Source organism: Sturnus vulgaris, chromosome 2 (assembly GCF_052056855.1).
Source record: "Sturnus vulgaris isolate bStuVul1 chromosome 2, bStuVul1.hap1, whole genome shotgun sequence".
Taxonomy (NCBI): Eukaryota; Metazoa; Chordata; class Aves; order Passeriformes; family Sturnidae; genus Sturnus; species Sturnus vulgaris.
The window spans coordinates 79915345-79932428 of NC_142244.1; the positions used below are offsets into that span (position 1 = coordinate 79915345).

A 17084-nucleotide genomic window follows, 5' to 3' on the forward strand; every position below is an offset into this window, starting at 1 on the left:
GTCATAAAAACTTTGAAGTGTCTAGGTCTTCAAAGAACCAGCTATCTTACTCAGGGGGAGTTCCTGAGCATGTGACACAAGGTTACATATTGTAAATATAATTTGTTACAATTGATTTATTATTGCTTTGGCTGCAATTCAAGAGCTGCAATCAAAGACTTCTGTGTTTGCCTAAAAAAAAAATCTTTACTGAGATATCTTCCTCATTTTTTTTGCCTTTCCACCATCCCCATCAAATTTCTGTTTCTTCTGATTGAGGATGTGGACTGACTTGAGACTTCCTTCTATTATTTTTTCAATTATATACACTAAGAACTTTATGTAAGTCGAAATCTGCCAGGACTGCTTGTGCAATCCCTGTAAGTCAAGCTGATGGCTGTTTGGAGTAATACATATAAGACAGTGTATGAATTTCTTACCAGGTATAAGTCAATCTCCTCTTTTCTTGCTATTATACACTTGCATTGCTGTAAAAAGGAAGGGACTACTTGGATAAAAATGGGAAATGACCTTATCATACAATAATGTCCTCATTTTTCAGCATGATTTTTAGTGGCTTTAGACCTCTTCCACAACATCAGAGAGTAAGGGCACATTATGTGTGGGGAAAGCTGCTCCTACATCTTCTATGGAGATGGGCATCATAAATCAGCTCCTGATGAAAAGCTGTGAGACCCCAGGCCCTAAGCTTTGTCCCTTGTCACTGGCAGATAGATACCATGTTCAAACAGTGACCCGTGAAAACAAGGAGTAAGAAGAACAATTTAGCCATTGATGCACAACAAATGAGCAGCTTCTTCCCTCTCAGCAAGCTGAGTGTTGTTATTCAAAACATACACCACGGGGAGAGCTCTCTTTTCTGCTCCTGTGCTTTGGGCTGTTGCAGCAGTAAGACATCATCTGATACGTTGTGAGGTTTTATTTTTATATTCTCTGTATTTGGATGCTCTTTTCTTGGTGTTTCTTCCTGTTTTCTTGGGATTTGCATGTTGAGGAGCTGGGGAAGATGGCAGTGTAGCACAGGGTTTGCTCTGGGGTCCCAGCATGGAGCTGGGGTAGAGTGGAGGTTGGGTTTAAGGAGGCAGATGGGAAGCTCTCATGTTCCCTTATGCCCAGCTTCAGCTTCCCCTGCCTTTCTGTCCACATCACAGCCTACATGCCTGTGCACCATGCCCAGTGGGATAATCATCTCTGTGCCAAGGGAAATTTATTTGCCTGGAAATAAATAACTGAAGCAAGAAGAGTGGCTGAACAAGGAGCAATACACAGCCATCACATTTCTGTATTTTCTCCTAAGAAAACCCTGGGTTTATTTCTTCCAGCAGGATGCATTGGTGTGCATCACAGGTCCTCTCTGTTGGCCTGGGCTGAGGCTCTGGTACCATTCAGTTCTTCACTGTTCAGCCAAGAGCTGGAGAGAGGCTGTTGCTTCTGGGGAGCCCCCTTCTCTCTTATCTCTGTCCCTCTGCCAAGAAGAAAGCCCTAAAAGTCTATGGCTGATGCCAATGGAGGGGGACTATTCCTGCTTTGTGTGTGACAGATGTGGTGAGATGCTGTACAAGCAGTCAGTGCTGGTGGTGCTGAAGAGGGTCCAGCAGGTCAGCTTTTAGGAAATAAGAACCTGACTGTTGCATGAACAACCCCACTGTGTTGTATTAGCTATGACTTTGGTAGGCTTAGGCTCAGCCTCTGAGTAGCTAGCTAGTAGATAAGACATTTGCAATGTGTATTCTAGCCAATCTGTATTGTAGCCTTCAGATCAGAAAAGCAGTGTCTATTTAGAAAAAGCGGTCTGTAATGATGCACTTAATATTTATCTTGGCAGTAAGTAGATAACTATATCTTTCATACTCAGAAAGGTACAAAACTGCCGAAGTCCATTAGATTAAATCAAATGTAGACACATGGAAAAGGATCCAGGCAGTGCCAGAGAATGAAAGAAGAACACATAAAGCAAGAATTCTTACAGAGATAGTTACTGAATACCATGGCATTGCTGGCAGCAGCACAATTTCATCTGGCTTTGACATCTCTGAGCTTGTGTGTAGAGGCCCAGCATGAACTGTTTGGGAGGAGGGGATGCTGAATGCTGGCTCCATGAGTGGAGGGTGGCTTTCCCTTGCTTCCTGCCAGTGTGAGGCTACTGCCTGGGACTTCAAATGGTTGTGGTTTTCAGTCAGGGGCACTTTGATATGCACCACTTGGAGCAGAGCTTTAGTGGCTGGAAGGTTTTATTTACGACCTGTCAGAGGAAATCTCAGTAGGGAGAGCTGCTGGGTAGGTAGGACATGGGGGAAGGGAGAATTGAAGAACAGCATAAAGTGGAGATGATTTGACAGACAGAGGTTTCCTGAAGACAGAAATTGTCGTTTTATCCTCAGGTAATGTGAAAACTGTAGTCTTGTGATGTTCTTATATACCTCTGCTCTTGCTTTCAATTTAGACATTTCTTGGGCTTGATTTGACTATGGCAGTGTTTATATCACATAATGTTTTTGCAAAACAGTGATGGTAATTAAAGTTATCACTGACACAATCCAATTTCCTACCCCAGTGTAACCTTTGGGTTCAGAAGAAAAAAAACATTAAAAAATCTTGTTGAGAACTGTTTTTCCTTGCCTAAATAGGCATGTGAGTGCCTGAGAGAGTTAACACAATAGGAAATTATTAAAGACAGCCTATGAAACTGAGAGTTGTTCAAATGAACATGGAGTAATCCCTTGTTTATCAATGGAGCCTCTTTGTTGAAAGATAAAATTGGAAAGGGGAGGGGGACAGTGCTTCTCCCCACACCCTCCTAGTGATTTTCTTTTGAAAGCATAGCTTTGTTGGAATAGATCTGTAACAGTTAGGTTCTTATAGTCATGATTTTTCCTCCTGTGTTTTCAAAAAACCTGTGTTTGGTTTCACTCAGAGCATGGTATCCTTGCCTGTCTCACACATGGATTTAGACACAGGAATATCTTTTTTATCAGGAGCTGTGTTTCTCTGGAATGTTGCACTCACTGAAGTGCAGCTGGCTGGGTGGGAGGCAGCACTTTGCATTTGTAATACCATAAGTGAAATACTGAGCAAAAATTCCTGCCAGTATGTAACACTTATGAATCAAAGCCAGATGCTGGTTGAATTTCTTTTTTTATTTTATTTTTTTTTTTGGCCCCACTGTCCTTTGCATAAGCAGAAAGCTTCTTCAGAGGAGGAACACCCCCCGGGTCCTCTTCTGGGGCTCTGTTCTGTATCTGAACAGAATGAACCTTCTGCTCTAAGATCACATATTCTCATGGGATTCTGCTGTCTTCTTTTTCCCCAAACCATTTCCAGCCTTCTCTGGTGTGTTCAAAAATGCTAACAATTTTCTTAAAAAGTCTAATGCTTCTGTTAAGGGCCTGCCCTCTCTGTTGTTACGAGTGAAAGCCAGGCTAGGTGAAGGGTGTACTGTACCTGGGAATTACATGTCAGTCACGAAGATTCCTCACACACTTCTGATCGAAGGAGTATGGGGGTCAGGATTTTAAAATAAATGAGCTGTTGAGTTTCAGTGCTTATAAGTGATTATGCAATTTAATTGCATGACTGAAGTGTGTGGCATTTCTGTTGCTGACAGGGAAGGCCGCTCTAATGCTCACATTAAAGGAGATTACCAAAGAATCGGAGATGTTATGCTGAAGAACATTCAGAGTATGAAGGTAGGAATGATCCTGTAACTACTGAGCTTTGACACGGATTAATGTTAGCATGCCTTTCATTTCCATATGATGTTGCCTCTTGTGCTGGGGCATTTCACCTTCAGCACGCAGATCTCAGAATGATTTGGGAAGTCTCCAATAAATCTTTCCTTGGGGATGGCCACTTGGGCATTCTGCAGTTAGTAAATGGGGCAGCCTTGAGTCCTTGGCTGGAGGAAAGGACAGTTTAATCATCACAGCTCTCCTGAGATGCTCGCTAGGACTCAGTTTCTCTTCCCAAAGGCCAGAGAGGCGCGGGGAAGCCGAGTGACGCACGAGCGATTATACAGAAGCAGATCAGGAAAGGGAGCACAGAAAGCTCCATTTGCCATCCCCAGCACAGACAGCCTAGCCACCAGTAAAGCAGCCTTACTCTCTCTGCAGTGTACTTAGCCAGGAACTGCTTTTTCCCCTCAAGATGTAATTGAAATGCGTCAGAAGAAATGCAGAGAGGACTTTTCTATCTCCATCTCTGCTCTCAAGGAGTATTCAGCTCTTCACAAACAGTTTTTAGAATACCAGAGAGCTTCAGACAGGCTTTATCTCTGCTCTTGGTATCTTGCAACATTAAATTGTCTGTTCTTTGCTGTCTGCAGGTCCTTCTGGGGCACTAGTCTAAAGACAGTGTACAGTCCTCACTGTAACTTAGACCTGGCAGTGTGCTTTCACCTTTCCCATTTTCCCTGTCTCATTAAAGGGTTTTACTTCATTTGCTTTGAGATCCACCACAACTCGATCAACTGACCAACTGATATGTGGAACAAAGAGACAAAAGCTAGTTTAATTTTAAAAAACTGCACAACAAACAGAAATAAGTACAGTTAAAACTGTATTTTTTAATCATGAGACCCTTTAAAAGATCTGCAAACTGACACTGTGTGTTTAATTAACATGGAAAAGAAGAGCAAGTAAATTAATGGGCAGCCTCTGTAGCAGCCCAGAGGGTCTGCTATGTCTTTTCCTGAGTTAGACTTGTAAAATGAATATGCAGTGTGTGGAGGAAGCAGCTTGGCTCTAGGGAAGGTATGTTTCTGGTAAACATGTCACAAATCACAGGAGAGAGAGAGTTGACTGGAAATGTGTCAAAAAGCACAAACTTCAGATTAAGCCAGAATGTCTTCTTAAGTCCATTAAATTTATGCATCCAGTTTCTTTTTGCTGCTGCTTAATATTCTACCATATACTGGAAAACTTTAGTTGGCTGCTCAGAGAAGCTCTGTAAATCCTGAAGAGCCGGTTCACCTTTTGCAAAACACAATTAATTCCCTGTGTAAATTGTTAAAAAAAATACTGCTGAATTGTTTTAAGGGGGAGTTGTGAATATCTGTGATATTGAGACCTAAAAGGTGTTAGGTATTTCATGCAAACCTCATTCACTGCTGGTGTGCAGCTCCCCTGCTGCCAGTGTGATTATTTAGAGACTGCACCAAGGAGGAAAGGATGTAGTCCAAGGATGAAGAGCTTGTAACATACCCATTTCTGTTGGGCAATGCCTCTGGTTTTGTGTTTATTGAATTTCCCAAGAGATGCAACTTCTCATTAATAAGAGGAGAACAGAAGCCAGAAGTCCATTTGCCTGCGTCTCAGTTCCCCAAAACCACCTAAGGGAAACTGAGGCATCTAAATCCCTTCATCCTTTAAAAAAAATCCCATTCACATTTTTTGGCTGTCTCCATTGCACCTATTTGCATGAGCTGTGTTCATGTCATCTTTTTGTTTTTGTATTTCTCAGTGATAAGAGAGTTGGTTTTGTTGAATTATGTACTTTAGTTTTCCTGGGAATGCAGAGGACGTGGGGGTGTCTACTTCAAATGAGTAATGCCTTTTCTCCTTGGCAAGTGGATATCAGAGCCATTGTGTTGTACAGTGATTTTGTTTACAAAATCCCCACTGCTCTGCTAGTTGGATATGTTATTGGATTAGGTATGGGCTGAGTCATGTCTCTCAGTGATTGTTAAGAGCCTCCTTTTTCCTTTCATGCATAAAAGCAACTGACAATTCACCTGCGAAAGCACAATGAGATTTTAATGGAGCTGGAGAATGGGATCAAGAACTCCCGCAAGCTGGAGACCTTTTGCAGAGATTTTGAGCTACAGAAAGTCTGCTACTTGCCTCTCAATACCTTCCTCCTCAGGCCTTTACACAGGCTTATGCACTACAAGCAGATAATGGAGAGGCTTTGCAAGCACTACCATCCAAGCAACATAGACTTCAGGGATTCAAGAGGTAAGTAAGAGAAAAGAATTCAGTTCCTGGAGCTGGGGAATGGCGTCCAAATCCATTAGAGGTGTATGACTGGAGAAAAAAAATCTTTATTTTTTTAAGACTACTTCAAAAGAGGATTGAGTTGCAAAATCCACCACTCAGAACACCATAAACAGTAGGATTAAGGTTGCTCTTGTATACACATTATGCCACAGTCTGGGCAGGTACTTGGAAGAGAATTCTGCTGGGGGTTATTAAACACACAGAATTGACAGCAGGTTCAGGAAGTCTCTTGAACTGAAAACAGTTGGGAGGTTGGGAGAGAGTACAGGGAACATACCATATGTGCTTGTGTTGTTCCTAGATTCCCTGGAGATCCTCTAATAACACAAAATACTAGCCCAGGTGAACCCTTGGCCTGACCCAGCAGGACTGCTGTTATTATGTCTTTCAGTGTTATTTGTCTTTTTTTTCAAGAATATAGTTTGCTCTGTTATCATTTCCATGAGTTGTTTCAGGAGCTCAAAGCAACCAGCATGGGTTGGTTTTGGATTTGGGGTTGTTTTTATTTTTCCAAACGTGAAGAAATTGCCCTCCTGTAGCCTGAACTCGCTGCCTGCCATTTCTTTCTGATGTTCTCCTTCCTCCTTGTACCCGTCCTCCACACCTGTTGTAAGCTGTATGTGGTTAAGGTTAACTCCATTATCTGTACAGCATTGGTGCAGACCTGTGGAAGAACTTGGGCAGGGAGCAGTGCTCAGCACAGCTGCTCCCAGGTGTAACATGTGAGCTGAGCTCCCCCAGGTTCCATGGAATGAGACCCACAGCAGGCAGTGCACAGAATACAGAGCTAACCTGACCTGTGGCAGTAAGGAATGTCACAGAGACCTGTGACACTGGAGTGCTGTGTGACACAGGTGTTGGCCCAAATGTTGCTTCTCCCTGAATGATCTCAAAGAAGGCAGTGAGTAGTACCTGCATTTCTTTCAGCCAAGGCTAGAGGATGAGGATGATGTATCCATTCTCCTCTCCCCAGAGAGTGTAGCAGTCTGATTCCTGCTTCACTTTTGAAATGGATACAAGCATAGGTTTCACAGGTGAAAACATAAGAATATGAGGACAGTGTGACTTAGAGACCCCGTCACTCTGGGACAGTTTCTTACTAAGGTGTTTGCAGATTTTTTTATAGTCAAAGTCTAAAGGAAGCCCAAAAAATGTGAATTGAATCTCAGAAGAGAGTGTAAGTCTCCCACTAGCAGGTGGATGAACTGTGTCCTGAGCAATGATATAAGAAGGGAGATGGAACCACTGTCACTGTTCACATGACTGTGGTCACATTTTTTAACACAAATGGCTGTAGCTGCTCTTCTGGCACTGAAGTCAGCCAGTGTTTTTGGCTGTCCACCCGCCAGGTGTATCAAGGTTGGTGCTCCCACACATGATGGCAGAGGGAGTTGGTGGTGTCTTTGGAGAGAATGAGGTACAGCCATGATGTGACTCAATGACATGCTGCCCTTTAGTTGTTCTCATTGATGGGACTGAGGACAAACCCCAGGGTGTTCACCACCCGAAATGATGCAATAAGTGACACTGCCATTTCCGCTATTTTCAAATATGGGCCTGACCCAGTGTGCTACTAGCAGGGGTGGAAAAAGCATTTTTTTCAAGCATAAAGAACATCCCTAGATTGATTGGAGTTGTAGGCATTTAAGTCCTTTATGAGAATCCATTCACTGGTGCTCTGGATTGACCATACTCTTCTTATAAAGTTCCCACAGCTAAAACAGAGCAAATTTTTGGGGAATAGACTGTCTCTTCATCACAACACTCCATCCCTTCCACTGTGTAAGATGATGTCCAGAGTTTGTGTGGGTTTTAGTCTGCCTGAGTAGCTTTATGCTGTAGAGGAGAAGAGTAGCATGAGAAGGTTCATGAGCTGGGTACTGCTGACAAAGGCCGTGTTTCTTTTTGAACATTCTGGTAAATTTTTAATACACGTTTTATGGATTTGTCCATCTAGCTGCTTTGGCTGAGATTTCTGAAATGGTGGCTCAGCTCCATGGCAATATGATAAAGATGGAGAACTTCCAGAAGCTGCATGAACTGAAGAAAGACTTGATAGGCATGGACAATCTGGTGATCCCTGGAAGGGTGAGTAACAGAGTTGTGACTAAGATTTGATACAATTCCAAATCATTAGGTATGTTTTCAAAACGTGTTTATTAGGGGCATGTGGGAAATTGCCTTTCCTCATCTGAACCTTTTGCTGTCACCAAAAACTCTCACATGTAAATACAATAATGCCAAATGTCATGATTTAACCCCAGCCAGCAGCCAAGACCTACACAGCTGCTTGCTCACTGCCCCAAAAGCAGGACCAGGTAGAGAACTGGAAGGGTAAAAGCAAGGAAGAGAACTTGTGGATTGAGATGAAGACAGTTTAGCAGAGAAGGTACAGGCCATGCACACAAGCAAAGCGAAACAAGGGATTAGTTCACTGCCCCCCCTGGGAAAACAGGTGTTCAGCCGTCCCAGGATAGCAGGGCCCCATCACGTGTAATGGTGGCTTGGGAAGACGAATGCCATCACTTCAAATGTTCCTCCCCTTCCTTCTTCTTCCCCCCACTGTATATACTGAGCATGATGTTACATGGTCTGGAATATCCCTTTGGTCAGCTGGGGTCACCTGTCCTGGCTGTGACTCCTCCCAGCTTCACATGCACCTCCAGCTCCCTCGCCAGTGTGGCAGTAAGAAAGCAGAAAAGGCCTTGGCTCTATGTAAGCCCTGCTCAGCAAATAAAAAACACCAATAACAAAAATAACAAAAACATTTCTTTATTATTAACCCTGTCTTCAGCTACTTGTGCCCAGCACAAATCCAAGATACAGGCCCATACCAGTTATGGTGAAGAAATTAACTCTACCCCAGCCAAAACCAGCACACCACAGAAAACAGCACCTTTAAAGCAGGAAAAGCCAATCATCTTTATTATCTTTAAGTGACTTTTAAAGTTCTGTCTTTTGTATAGATTTGGACAGTTTTAGGCAATTCCAAACATCTTTTACAATAGAGGCAGTAAAAATGTAGTATTTATCACAGCATTCAGAGCTTGAGCAGTTGCACATTTCATGCTGCCCTTATTTTCTTTTCCCAGTCCTTGATGCTAGAGCTTGACAGATTAAAGGCAAGTAAGGTATTTGTGCTGGAAGAACTTCAACCTTTTCACTATGCCTTGCTTTGAAACTCATGGCCCTGGGGAGGAGCAGTCTCTTCAGTCTACATGTAATACTAGGCAATAATTTTTGAGACTGTGTTGTCTTAAGTAAACACTTTTAATTGTGTTATAAGAATACCAACATCTCTTTCTTACTTATCATGTCTTTTTAAAATCAGAGGCTCATTCCAGAACAAATGGGCCACAGTGTAATATTTGTAGCCTTTTTTATTTTCTTAAGGCACGTGTGTATGCAAGCTTGAGAGTTGTCTGTTGCTGAAGTAGTTTCTGCCCCACTCCCTTGACTTTTGTGTGTAATACACAAAACCAGAACTTGAGGCCGGGTTTGAAGTTGATGTGCCATTGGGAAGGCAGTGCTGAGCACAGGTATTTCTGGATTTGTGCTGTTCCCCACTCCTTCCCTTTGCTTCTTCTCTGTCTCCAAGCAGCTGCCACAGCTCATGTTTTCTTTCTAGTGATCCACAGACTGTTCACATCCTTGGCAAGTCCTTCGGGATGTTTCACAGCCTCTGCATCTCTCTATCACATGAAATTAAATGCTGTCATCGGGTGTTTCTCCTACCCTAGTCTATTTAAAGTCTGAGCAGTCTTCCTGTCCTAGGAAGTTCAAGGAGAAGGCAGATGGGAGGCAGAAGTTGTTTGCCTGCCAAGACAAGAAGCATTGGCCACCACGCTCTGGCACATGCCCAGGGTGTTGCTGCTTCCAGCCCTTTGACTCTTCTTCTGGCTCTGACCCAAGTCCCTGCCCTGGTGCAGGCAAATGCCACTGTAACCCCATCCTCTTCAGGCTGTCCCAGAGCAGGATGTCTGCTGCTGCTGATCTGGTTCCTGTACTGCACATGAAAGCCTCCCCATGACTGGTTGTCCTTGCAGGTGGCAGTGATCTGCAGCTCTGGATCCATGTGTCACCACTGCTGGCCCTGCTGGTCCCAGCCTGCCAGGGACCACCGTCAGGTGCTAATTACCATTAATGTTCCTTGGTGGCCAACAACAGCTTCCAGTGGCCTCTGTGGTGCCATGAGCCTACTGTGGTATAGGGATAACCACCTCTAGCCCCTTTTCACCCTTCAGCCCTTAGGCAGTGCAGGTGGGGGGACCAGACACACCAAAGCAAGCCTTAAGGTGTTTGGATTGTTTCTCTGAACAGGTTGATCTGAGCCAATTTATTTCTAAGATGCAGGTGATTTAGGTGCTTTATAAAGGTTTTTACATCCGTAATTATGAGTAGAATGACCTTAAAAGTACTGTAATAAATAAATATAAACCTCTTAGCAGAAGCTGGAGGAAGTGACTGAAAAGTGATATTTTCATGGGTTTCAGAGAAAAGCTTGAGTTAGTGCATAGCTCACAGTAAGCCCAGGAAATCCAGCATTTTGAAAGTTTCAGACTTTGCCACTTCTCCTCTATTTCCATCCCATAGCATTCTTAAACACCATGGTGTGAATTAATGTGCTGTATTATATGACATGGATGGTGCTGGTGCTGGAATAACTCACATTGCCAGACAAATGTCTTTCTTTGTCTGCTGCTAATGGTGATGCTGAGTCGTGTAGCTGGTTTTGCATTGCAGTGAATGAGAACAATGTATGCCATATGCACCACAGAAGATTACCAGTGGCTAACCAAGAACACACATATCATTAGTTTTTATGTCATTTGTGCTATGAAAACTACTCATTAAAAACTGACGAAAGAGGGAGCTGTCTGAAGGAATTAATGTCAGGTAAAGACAATTTTGCTTAGCTGAATTTTCTTAATATGAGTGAAAGGATTTTATCCTAAAGACAGTTACAAACAGAAAGGAATTATCCTGTAAATTAGATTTCTAACATATTTAATAAAACTAAAAGTCTTGGTAACTGATTATCAAGTCATTTGTATGACCAAGTAGTCATATTTCTGTTTATGTACTAAAAAGCCATTATTTCTGCAGGAGATACATTTTTGTTTTGTATTTGTTTCACACAGGAGTTTATTAGACTGGGAAGTCTTAGTAAGTTGTCTGGAAAAGGTTTACAGCAACGGATGTTTTTTCTGGTAAGTAAGAAGACAATTTTTCTTTGTACAATGAAATGTAACTCTAGGCATCTACTAGATGTATAACTGTTAGACTTGAATTTTGAATTACAGTAAGTATTTTTAAACTGCCTTATTTAAATTAGCATAGTACATCACCCATGCAGCTGGTTGTTAAGAACCTACAGTTTTGTTCAAATCCAATATTCTCTTCGTATCTGCTTCTTACAAAGATAAAACTATTTTTCATATGCCAATGTGAGTATAATGATAAAATAATACCTCCTTGCACCTTGTCTTAAATAAAAGCAGAGTCATTACAAAATGAGAAGTGGCACCAGGGATAGTGATCATATGCAGAAAAGAAGATAAAGAGTGACTCCTGGTGATATGAACAATAATTCACATAATATTTTCAGAACACATTCCAGAAAATTTTTCCATAAACCATCCAGTTCCAACACGAGTCCCCAGCATGTTGATAGACCTGCCTGTATTGGAGACACATTCTGTAGGTTTTGCACTAGGGAATTTTGTCTCCTCCCACCACTTCGACGTTACGGTGATCACACTCAGTCTCTGATCCACTGGATAGTTCCTTCTCTCTTCTCAGCCAGCTGATTTGCTCCCAAGCTCCTCATGTTGCTGCTGTTGTGCTCTTGGTGCTGAGGCCTTGGGATGCCCAGCAGAGTGCACAGATTTTTCAGTACACAAAACCCTGAAGAGTCAGTGCAGTGTGGCAGAAAAATGCTTCCTTGGCTTCTTGTGTGCAAAAGGTAAAAGCAGTGTAGAAAAGCTTGTGAGTGTGCTAGATTTTACAAGGTGTTTGACATTTAATCTTTCAAATGAGCCAAATATATAACCTGATAAATTTACCTGAGTAGGATTATCCTCTGCCTTTAAAGGCACTGAGAGAAAGCCTAATGAATACAGTGCATATTTTCTTGTGCACCAACAGATACTAGATAATGCCTTGGTATTATACCTGTATAAAACACTAAAAATCTGAGAACTAGACTCTGAAGTCAGTGGCTTTCACTCTCAGAGAAGTCTTTTATCTGTCTTAAGCACCAGAATCTATTTGGAGGTAAAATCTCAAGTCAGTACTGTGGGATTCCAAACACACATGCAATCATTGGTAAAATTAAATCCCCCTCTAGTGGCTGATCCACACAGCTTCATGAATTACTGCTGCTGCATTGTAGATGTCTGTGGTGAGAGCTCTGTTTGACACCACAGAGTGTGATTTTCTTGATGCAGCCATCTGGTTTGAGAAAAACAGCTTTTGACCCAGTGAAAATATTCTCGTTTTATGGCAAAAAAGTGCAGGCAGTCATTTGACATGCTTCAGACAGCTGTTGTTACCTGCAGGAAGCTCTACAAATTGAGATTCTTAGTCTTTTCAGCTTGATATTTTTAACCTAAAACTATCTACCTTAAAAACAGGCCTCCCAGCTTCCTTCAGAACATGGGGAGTAAAAGACATCCACTCTGTTTATAAGGGCTGAGTTGGACACACCTCTTGGGCAGGTCTACTTTTCTTTTTTTCTCAAAGCAGGTGAAACATACACCTTCCATAACTTCAAAGTGCAGCAGAGTGTGAAACATACTGCTCTGTTTCACCACTGTTGTGGCTTGATAGTTCTTACCCAGAGATCACAAAAAGAACATTAGAAGGCATCAGAAAATATCCAGTGGAAAATTATGGAAACATACCAAAAACTAGCCAGAAAGGAGGGCAGGGAAGATAACAGGTGCTAACATTAGGTAGTGGAATATTATGGAAACCAATACTTTGGATTAATGCATTAGGATTACCATATAAATACTCAGCTTTCCTGTATTCACTGTTCTGATTTTTTTTTCACATACATACATGCTAACCAGCATTCTCATGATGCTTATCCTTGTGTTTTAGTTTAATGATATCCTGTTGTACACAAGTAGAGGCCTGACTGCATCCAATCAGTTTAAAGTCCATGGGCATCTTCCACTGTATGGCATGACAGTAAGTATTGTGAGAACTTAAGTGGCCATTTGTGGTCCCATCTTAATTGCTTGATGCATTTTTGTTGGGCTGAAAACAGCAGCAAAAGTGTTGTCTGTCTTGGGTTCAGCATCTGTTCCTGCAGCCTTCTGCACAGAGGTGATCACACAGCAAAAGTGAGGAGGGAAAAGGCATTTTTGGGGGCTGCTTCCTCACAATGCAGAGTTCTCTGGAGATGGGTTCTTTGGTTTTTTTCACCCATTAATTTGACCATGATTCTTACTAGTAATTCATCACCAATTCATTATAGATACACACAAGACAAGTAAACAGTAGCAACAGTCTAATTTCTATAAAAAATGCATATCCGAATATTTCCAGCTTTATATCTTAAAGCCAAAGTGGTGGGAATCTGGCAGCAAAATGTCATTTGGAGCTCTTGTTGCAATTCTTCTGGAAAACAGCCATTTCAAGCCAATAGCACTTATTTACTTCTTCTTGTATTGATTCAAAAATATTTTTGTTGATTTCAAAACACTTTCATTCCCTCCATTATTTTCAGTGGAACTTCCCCTGGTTTGTATTGACTCTATACTGTTCTCCTGAGAATTGAGTTAAATTGTCACTACTGCAGTAACTGATTTTCTCTAAACATTTGCAAGGTTTCAAGTTTTATCTAGCATTTCAAAGAATCTACTCCACTGTTAATGTTAATGGTCATTTGGCCTGGACTTGCTCTCAGCAGGACTGTGCCATGCTACAGTTTCCAGAGCACTCCCAGAATTTTGTAAAATAAATCACTTTTCTGATGAAAATACCGCTATTTTCTTTGACACAAAGCAGACAAAACCACGCTTTTGGTTCAAGACTTACTATTCTTCCAACTTGCAAGGCACTGTTTTTTTCCTCAATACATAATTTGCTCAAATTTATTTGTGAGTATTTCTCCTAGTTTTCCCCAATGGTATGAGCTCATTCAGTTCACTGTTTCACCTTAAGAAATATGTACTTCCTGCAATCTGACTGCATTTGGCCTTTTATCTCTCAGATGGAGGAAAGTGAGGAGGAATGGGGAGTTCCTCACTGTCTGACACTACGAGGTCAACACCAGTCCATTGTTGTTGCTGCAAGGTAATTCACTGGAGACAAAGTTCACATGTGAATTGTATTTCTCTGCAGCTGTCACAGTGGGAACAGGGGCATCATTTTGTTTGTATTTGCTCCTAGAACAATCTCCTCAAAGGTATATTCTTTTTGTGAAAGCCACTTGTTAAGAAAAATGTGGATGGGACACAACAGAGGGGCAATTGTGCAAGCTGGAACCAAAACTATGTTATCAGGGGAAAAAAAGTAGCATCTTGTGTCTGAATTTATTTATTTCAGTTAAAAGTAAGCTCGGCTTGTATCTATTTCTTAGAGTTTGCTCTCAGTCTGTATGAAAGTGAGTAAAACCTGAATTTTCATTGTTAGTACCCGTGCTGAAATGGACAAATGGACCGAGGACATCCAGATGGCAATAGACCTGGCAGAGAAAAGCAGTGGCCCTGCCCCAGAGTTACTGGCAAGCAGCCCACCTGACAATAGTAAGTAAATGCCAGAGAGTAGGTTTTACTCACTTTCGTCAATATGATTGGTGGTTGCTTCTAAGCAAAGTGGTGAAAAGTGCTGGCCACAGATCAAACTGAGACATTTGAAATTGATTTGTATACATATATATGTATAGATATATTGATATATGTGCCATTTAAATGTTCTTGTTGGTGTTAGCAGAAAGTTTCATTGAATAGAGAAGTGACTCAAGGATAATGATTCCAGGAACTATTTGGGCAGTGCCTGTCCTTGGAAGGTATTAAAAACGTCAACAAAGCATGGTAGTTAGCCTTTAATTCTAACATTTGCAGAAACACTTAATTATATAAAATATAATAATCTATTTGAAATCTGCACAAAATTATTTCTAAAATGGTGTTTTAAAATTAGTTCACAGTACTGCGGACAGAATTGATTTGTTTAATTTTTCCAATTATATATGTTGTCGCATAGAGGAAGAAAGATGCTTTTTCCCTGCATTTCATAGAGTCTCCTGATGAAACTACTGTAGACCAGGAATCTGAGGACGACCTCAGTGCATCCCGCACCTCACTCGAACGTCAGTCACCACACCGTGGCAACACTACGGTGCACGTCTGCTGGCACAGAAATACCAGTGTTTCAATGATCGACTTTAGTATTGCTGTGGAGGTATCTGCCTCAGAACGACCTGAACTGCAGCTCCAGGCTCGCTTTTGAATGACAATTTCCTTTTTGCTCCTCCTTACTAAGTGCGCTGTTCCCTTGTCTCCTCCTGGGGAAGTTCCAGGCACGCTTGTTAAACCGCCTCTCACAATCTCAAATGATGGCATAAACCATCACTCAAGAAGCACAGATCTGCTCCTGTAGTGCACCTCTGTAAAATCAGTTAGAGCAGTAATTTTCATAGAAGCAACTGTCAAAAAAAAAAAAGCTGATGCCCTTTAAAATGTAAAGCAGTTCAAACTGTCTTAATGCTTTCAGTTACAGAGGCATTAAGTCATTGCTCGAGCGGAAAGGATATTGTCTTTAGCTGCTGCAGTCAGAGTTTTAATTATGTGTATTACTAACTTACTTTCTTTACCTAGCCATCTTTTCTGGAACCTTGTCTCATTGCTCAGTCTCATCTGCTTTTTCTTTATTTGCATTTTCCACCTCAAAATAAACCCCCTTTTTTACCCCTCTGATCACAGCTAAGCCAATTTGATACACATTCATTAATTCTGTACTCAACAGCCAAGGTGAAGACATTGTCTTTTCAAAGATTGAAATGAAAGACTCCTAGTTCAGTGTAGGTTTTAGGATGAGGTGGTAAGCCTGCTGAGGTGTTCTTCCTTCACCAAAGAGAGCCCAAGGAGCTCTGCATACTTTATCATAGTCCTCAGCAAATGGAAACTTATGCTCTATGAAAATGGAAAACGGAATCTTAAAGCTGAGTGGATTTGCACTCAAGTGGCAGCCCTCAGATATCAGGCCACCATTGCTCTAGAGAAGTGATACTGGTGCAGAACATAGTGATGCAAGGAAAAACGTATTCATAGTTTGTGTAACTGCCTCTGTTTTTAAACAGGAGGTGAGTTTGTTGCTGAAATATGACAAAATTATTCCATAGTAAAATTGCTGACTGTAGAGCCTCATTTCAGTCCCACATGGGACTTTCCATTCTTCATATCCTTCAATAGTTCAGCACAGGACAAGGTCTTGTATTTTTCCTTAAAGCAGAGGGCTTTTTATAAATAGCTATAAAACTTAAACCAGTGACTCATTTTAATGATGAAAACATTTAGTTAGGCAAATCTAAGTAGGTCTGAGATCAGTGCTCGTTGTTGCTCTTTTTTGTTCCTTCCCTGTGCCTCAAATGATCACAAAGCAGAAGACTGAGCACACCCTGGAGCCATGCGTTGTTCTGTGAAAACATCTCCAGCTCCACTGCTGCTCCATGTGTGGCAGGTCCTGCTCATGCTCACGTCATCCTGTCGGTGCCTCTCACTTCAGCATTATCGTTTATTTTCTTTGTGTCTCTCCCTCCTTTCTGTCTCTCTCGTGGTAGAAGAACCTCTCTCTGTCAGTGACTGTTCCTCCCTACCTGCTGGACTGATCAGTGATCAGCGGCCTGTTTCCATTTCATATGTCTGCTGGTACCGAATGCAAAGCCTGTCCTTTTATGATATCCTCCAGAGTAATGAGGTAACAGAAAATTAAGGAGTACATCTGTAACTTAGGGCAAGAAGGCAGTAGTCCAGATATCAGAGAACGGGATGATTTAAAGGAAAAGCTTTAATGCATCTCCAAGGCTGGTGAAAACAGAACTTTTTAAGAATACTTCATTTGTAATAACTGCACCAG

The 17084-nt window shown here is 41.7% G+C and overlaps 1 protein-coding gene across 4 annotated transcripts in view; it reads left to right on the forward strand.

Moving 5' to 3' along the window:
* Positions 1 to 17084, forward strand: part of FARP1 (FERM, ARH/RhoGEF and pleckstrin domain protein 1) — a 200400-nt gene that overhangs the window by 178712 nt on the left and 4604 nt on the right. For 3 of the 4 annotated variants that reach the window (XM_014873374.2, XM_014873375.2, XM_014873376.2), the window contains exons 17-24: positions 3605 to 3686; positions 5714 to 5951; positions 7951 to 8081; positions 11135 to 11203; positions 13101 to 13190; positions 14218 to 14300; positions 14640 to 14752; positions 15247 to 15410. In XM_014873374.2, coding sequence (XP_014728860.2) covers positions 3605 to 3686; positions 5714 to 5951; positions 7951 to 8081; positions 11135 to 11203; positions 13101 to 13190; positions 14218 to 14300; positions 14640 to 14752; positions 15247 to 15410 — 970 coding nt within the window. Of the gene's footprint in view, positions 1 to 3604; positions 3687 to 5713; positions 5952 to 7950; positions 8082 to 11134; positions 11204 to 13100; positions 13191 to 14217; positions 14301 to 14639; positions 14753 to 15212; positions 15411 to 17084 lie in introns of those variants that run through there. The other variant, XM_088159837.1, reaches the window with a different exon arrangement.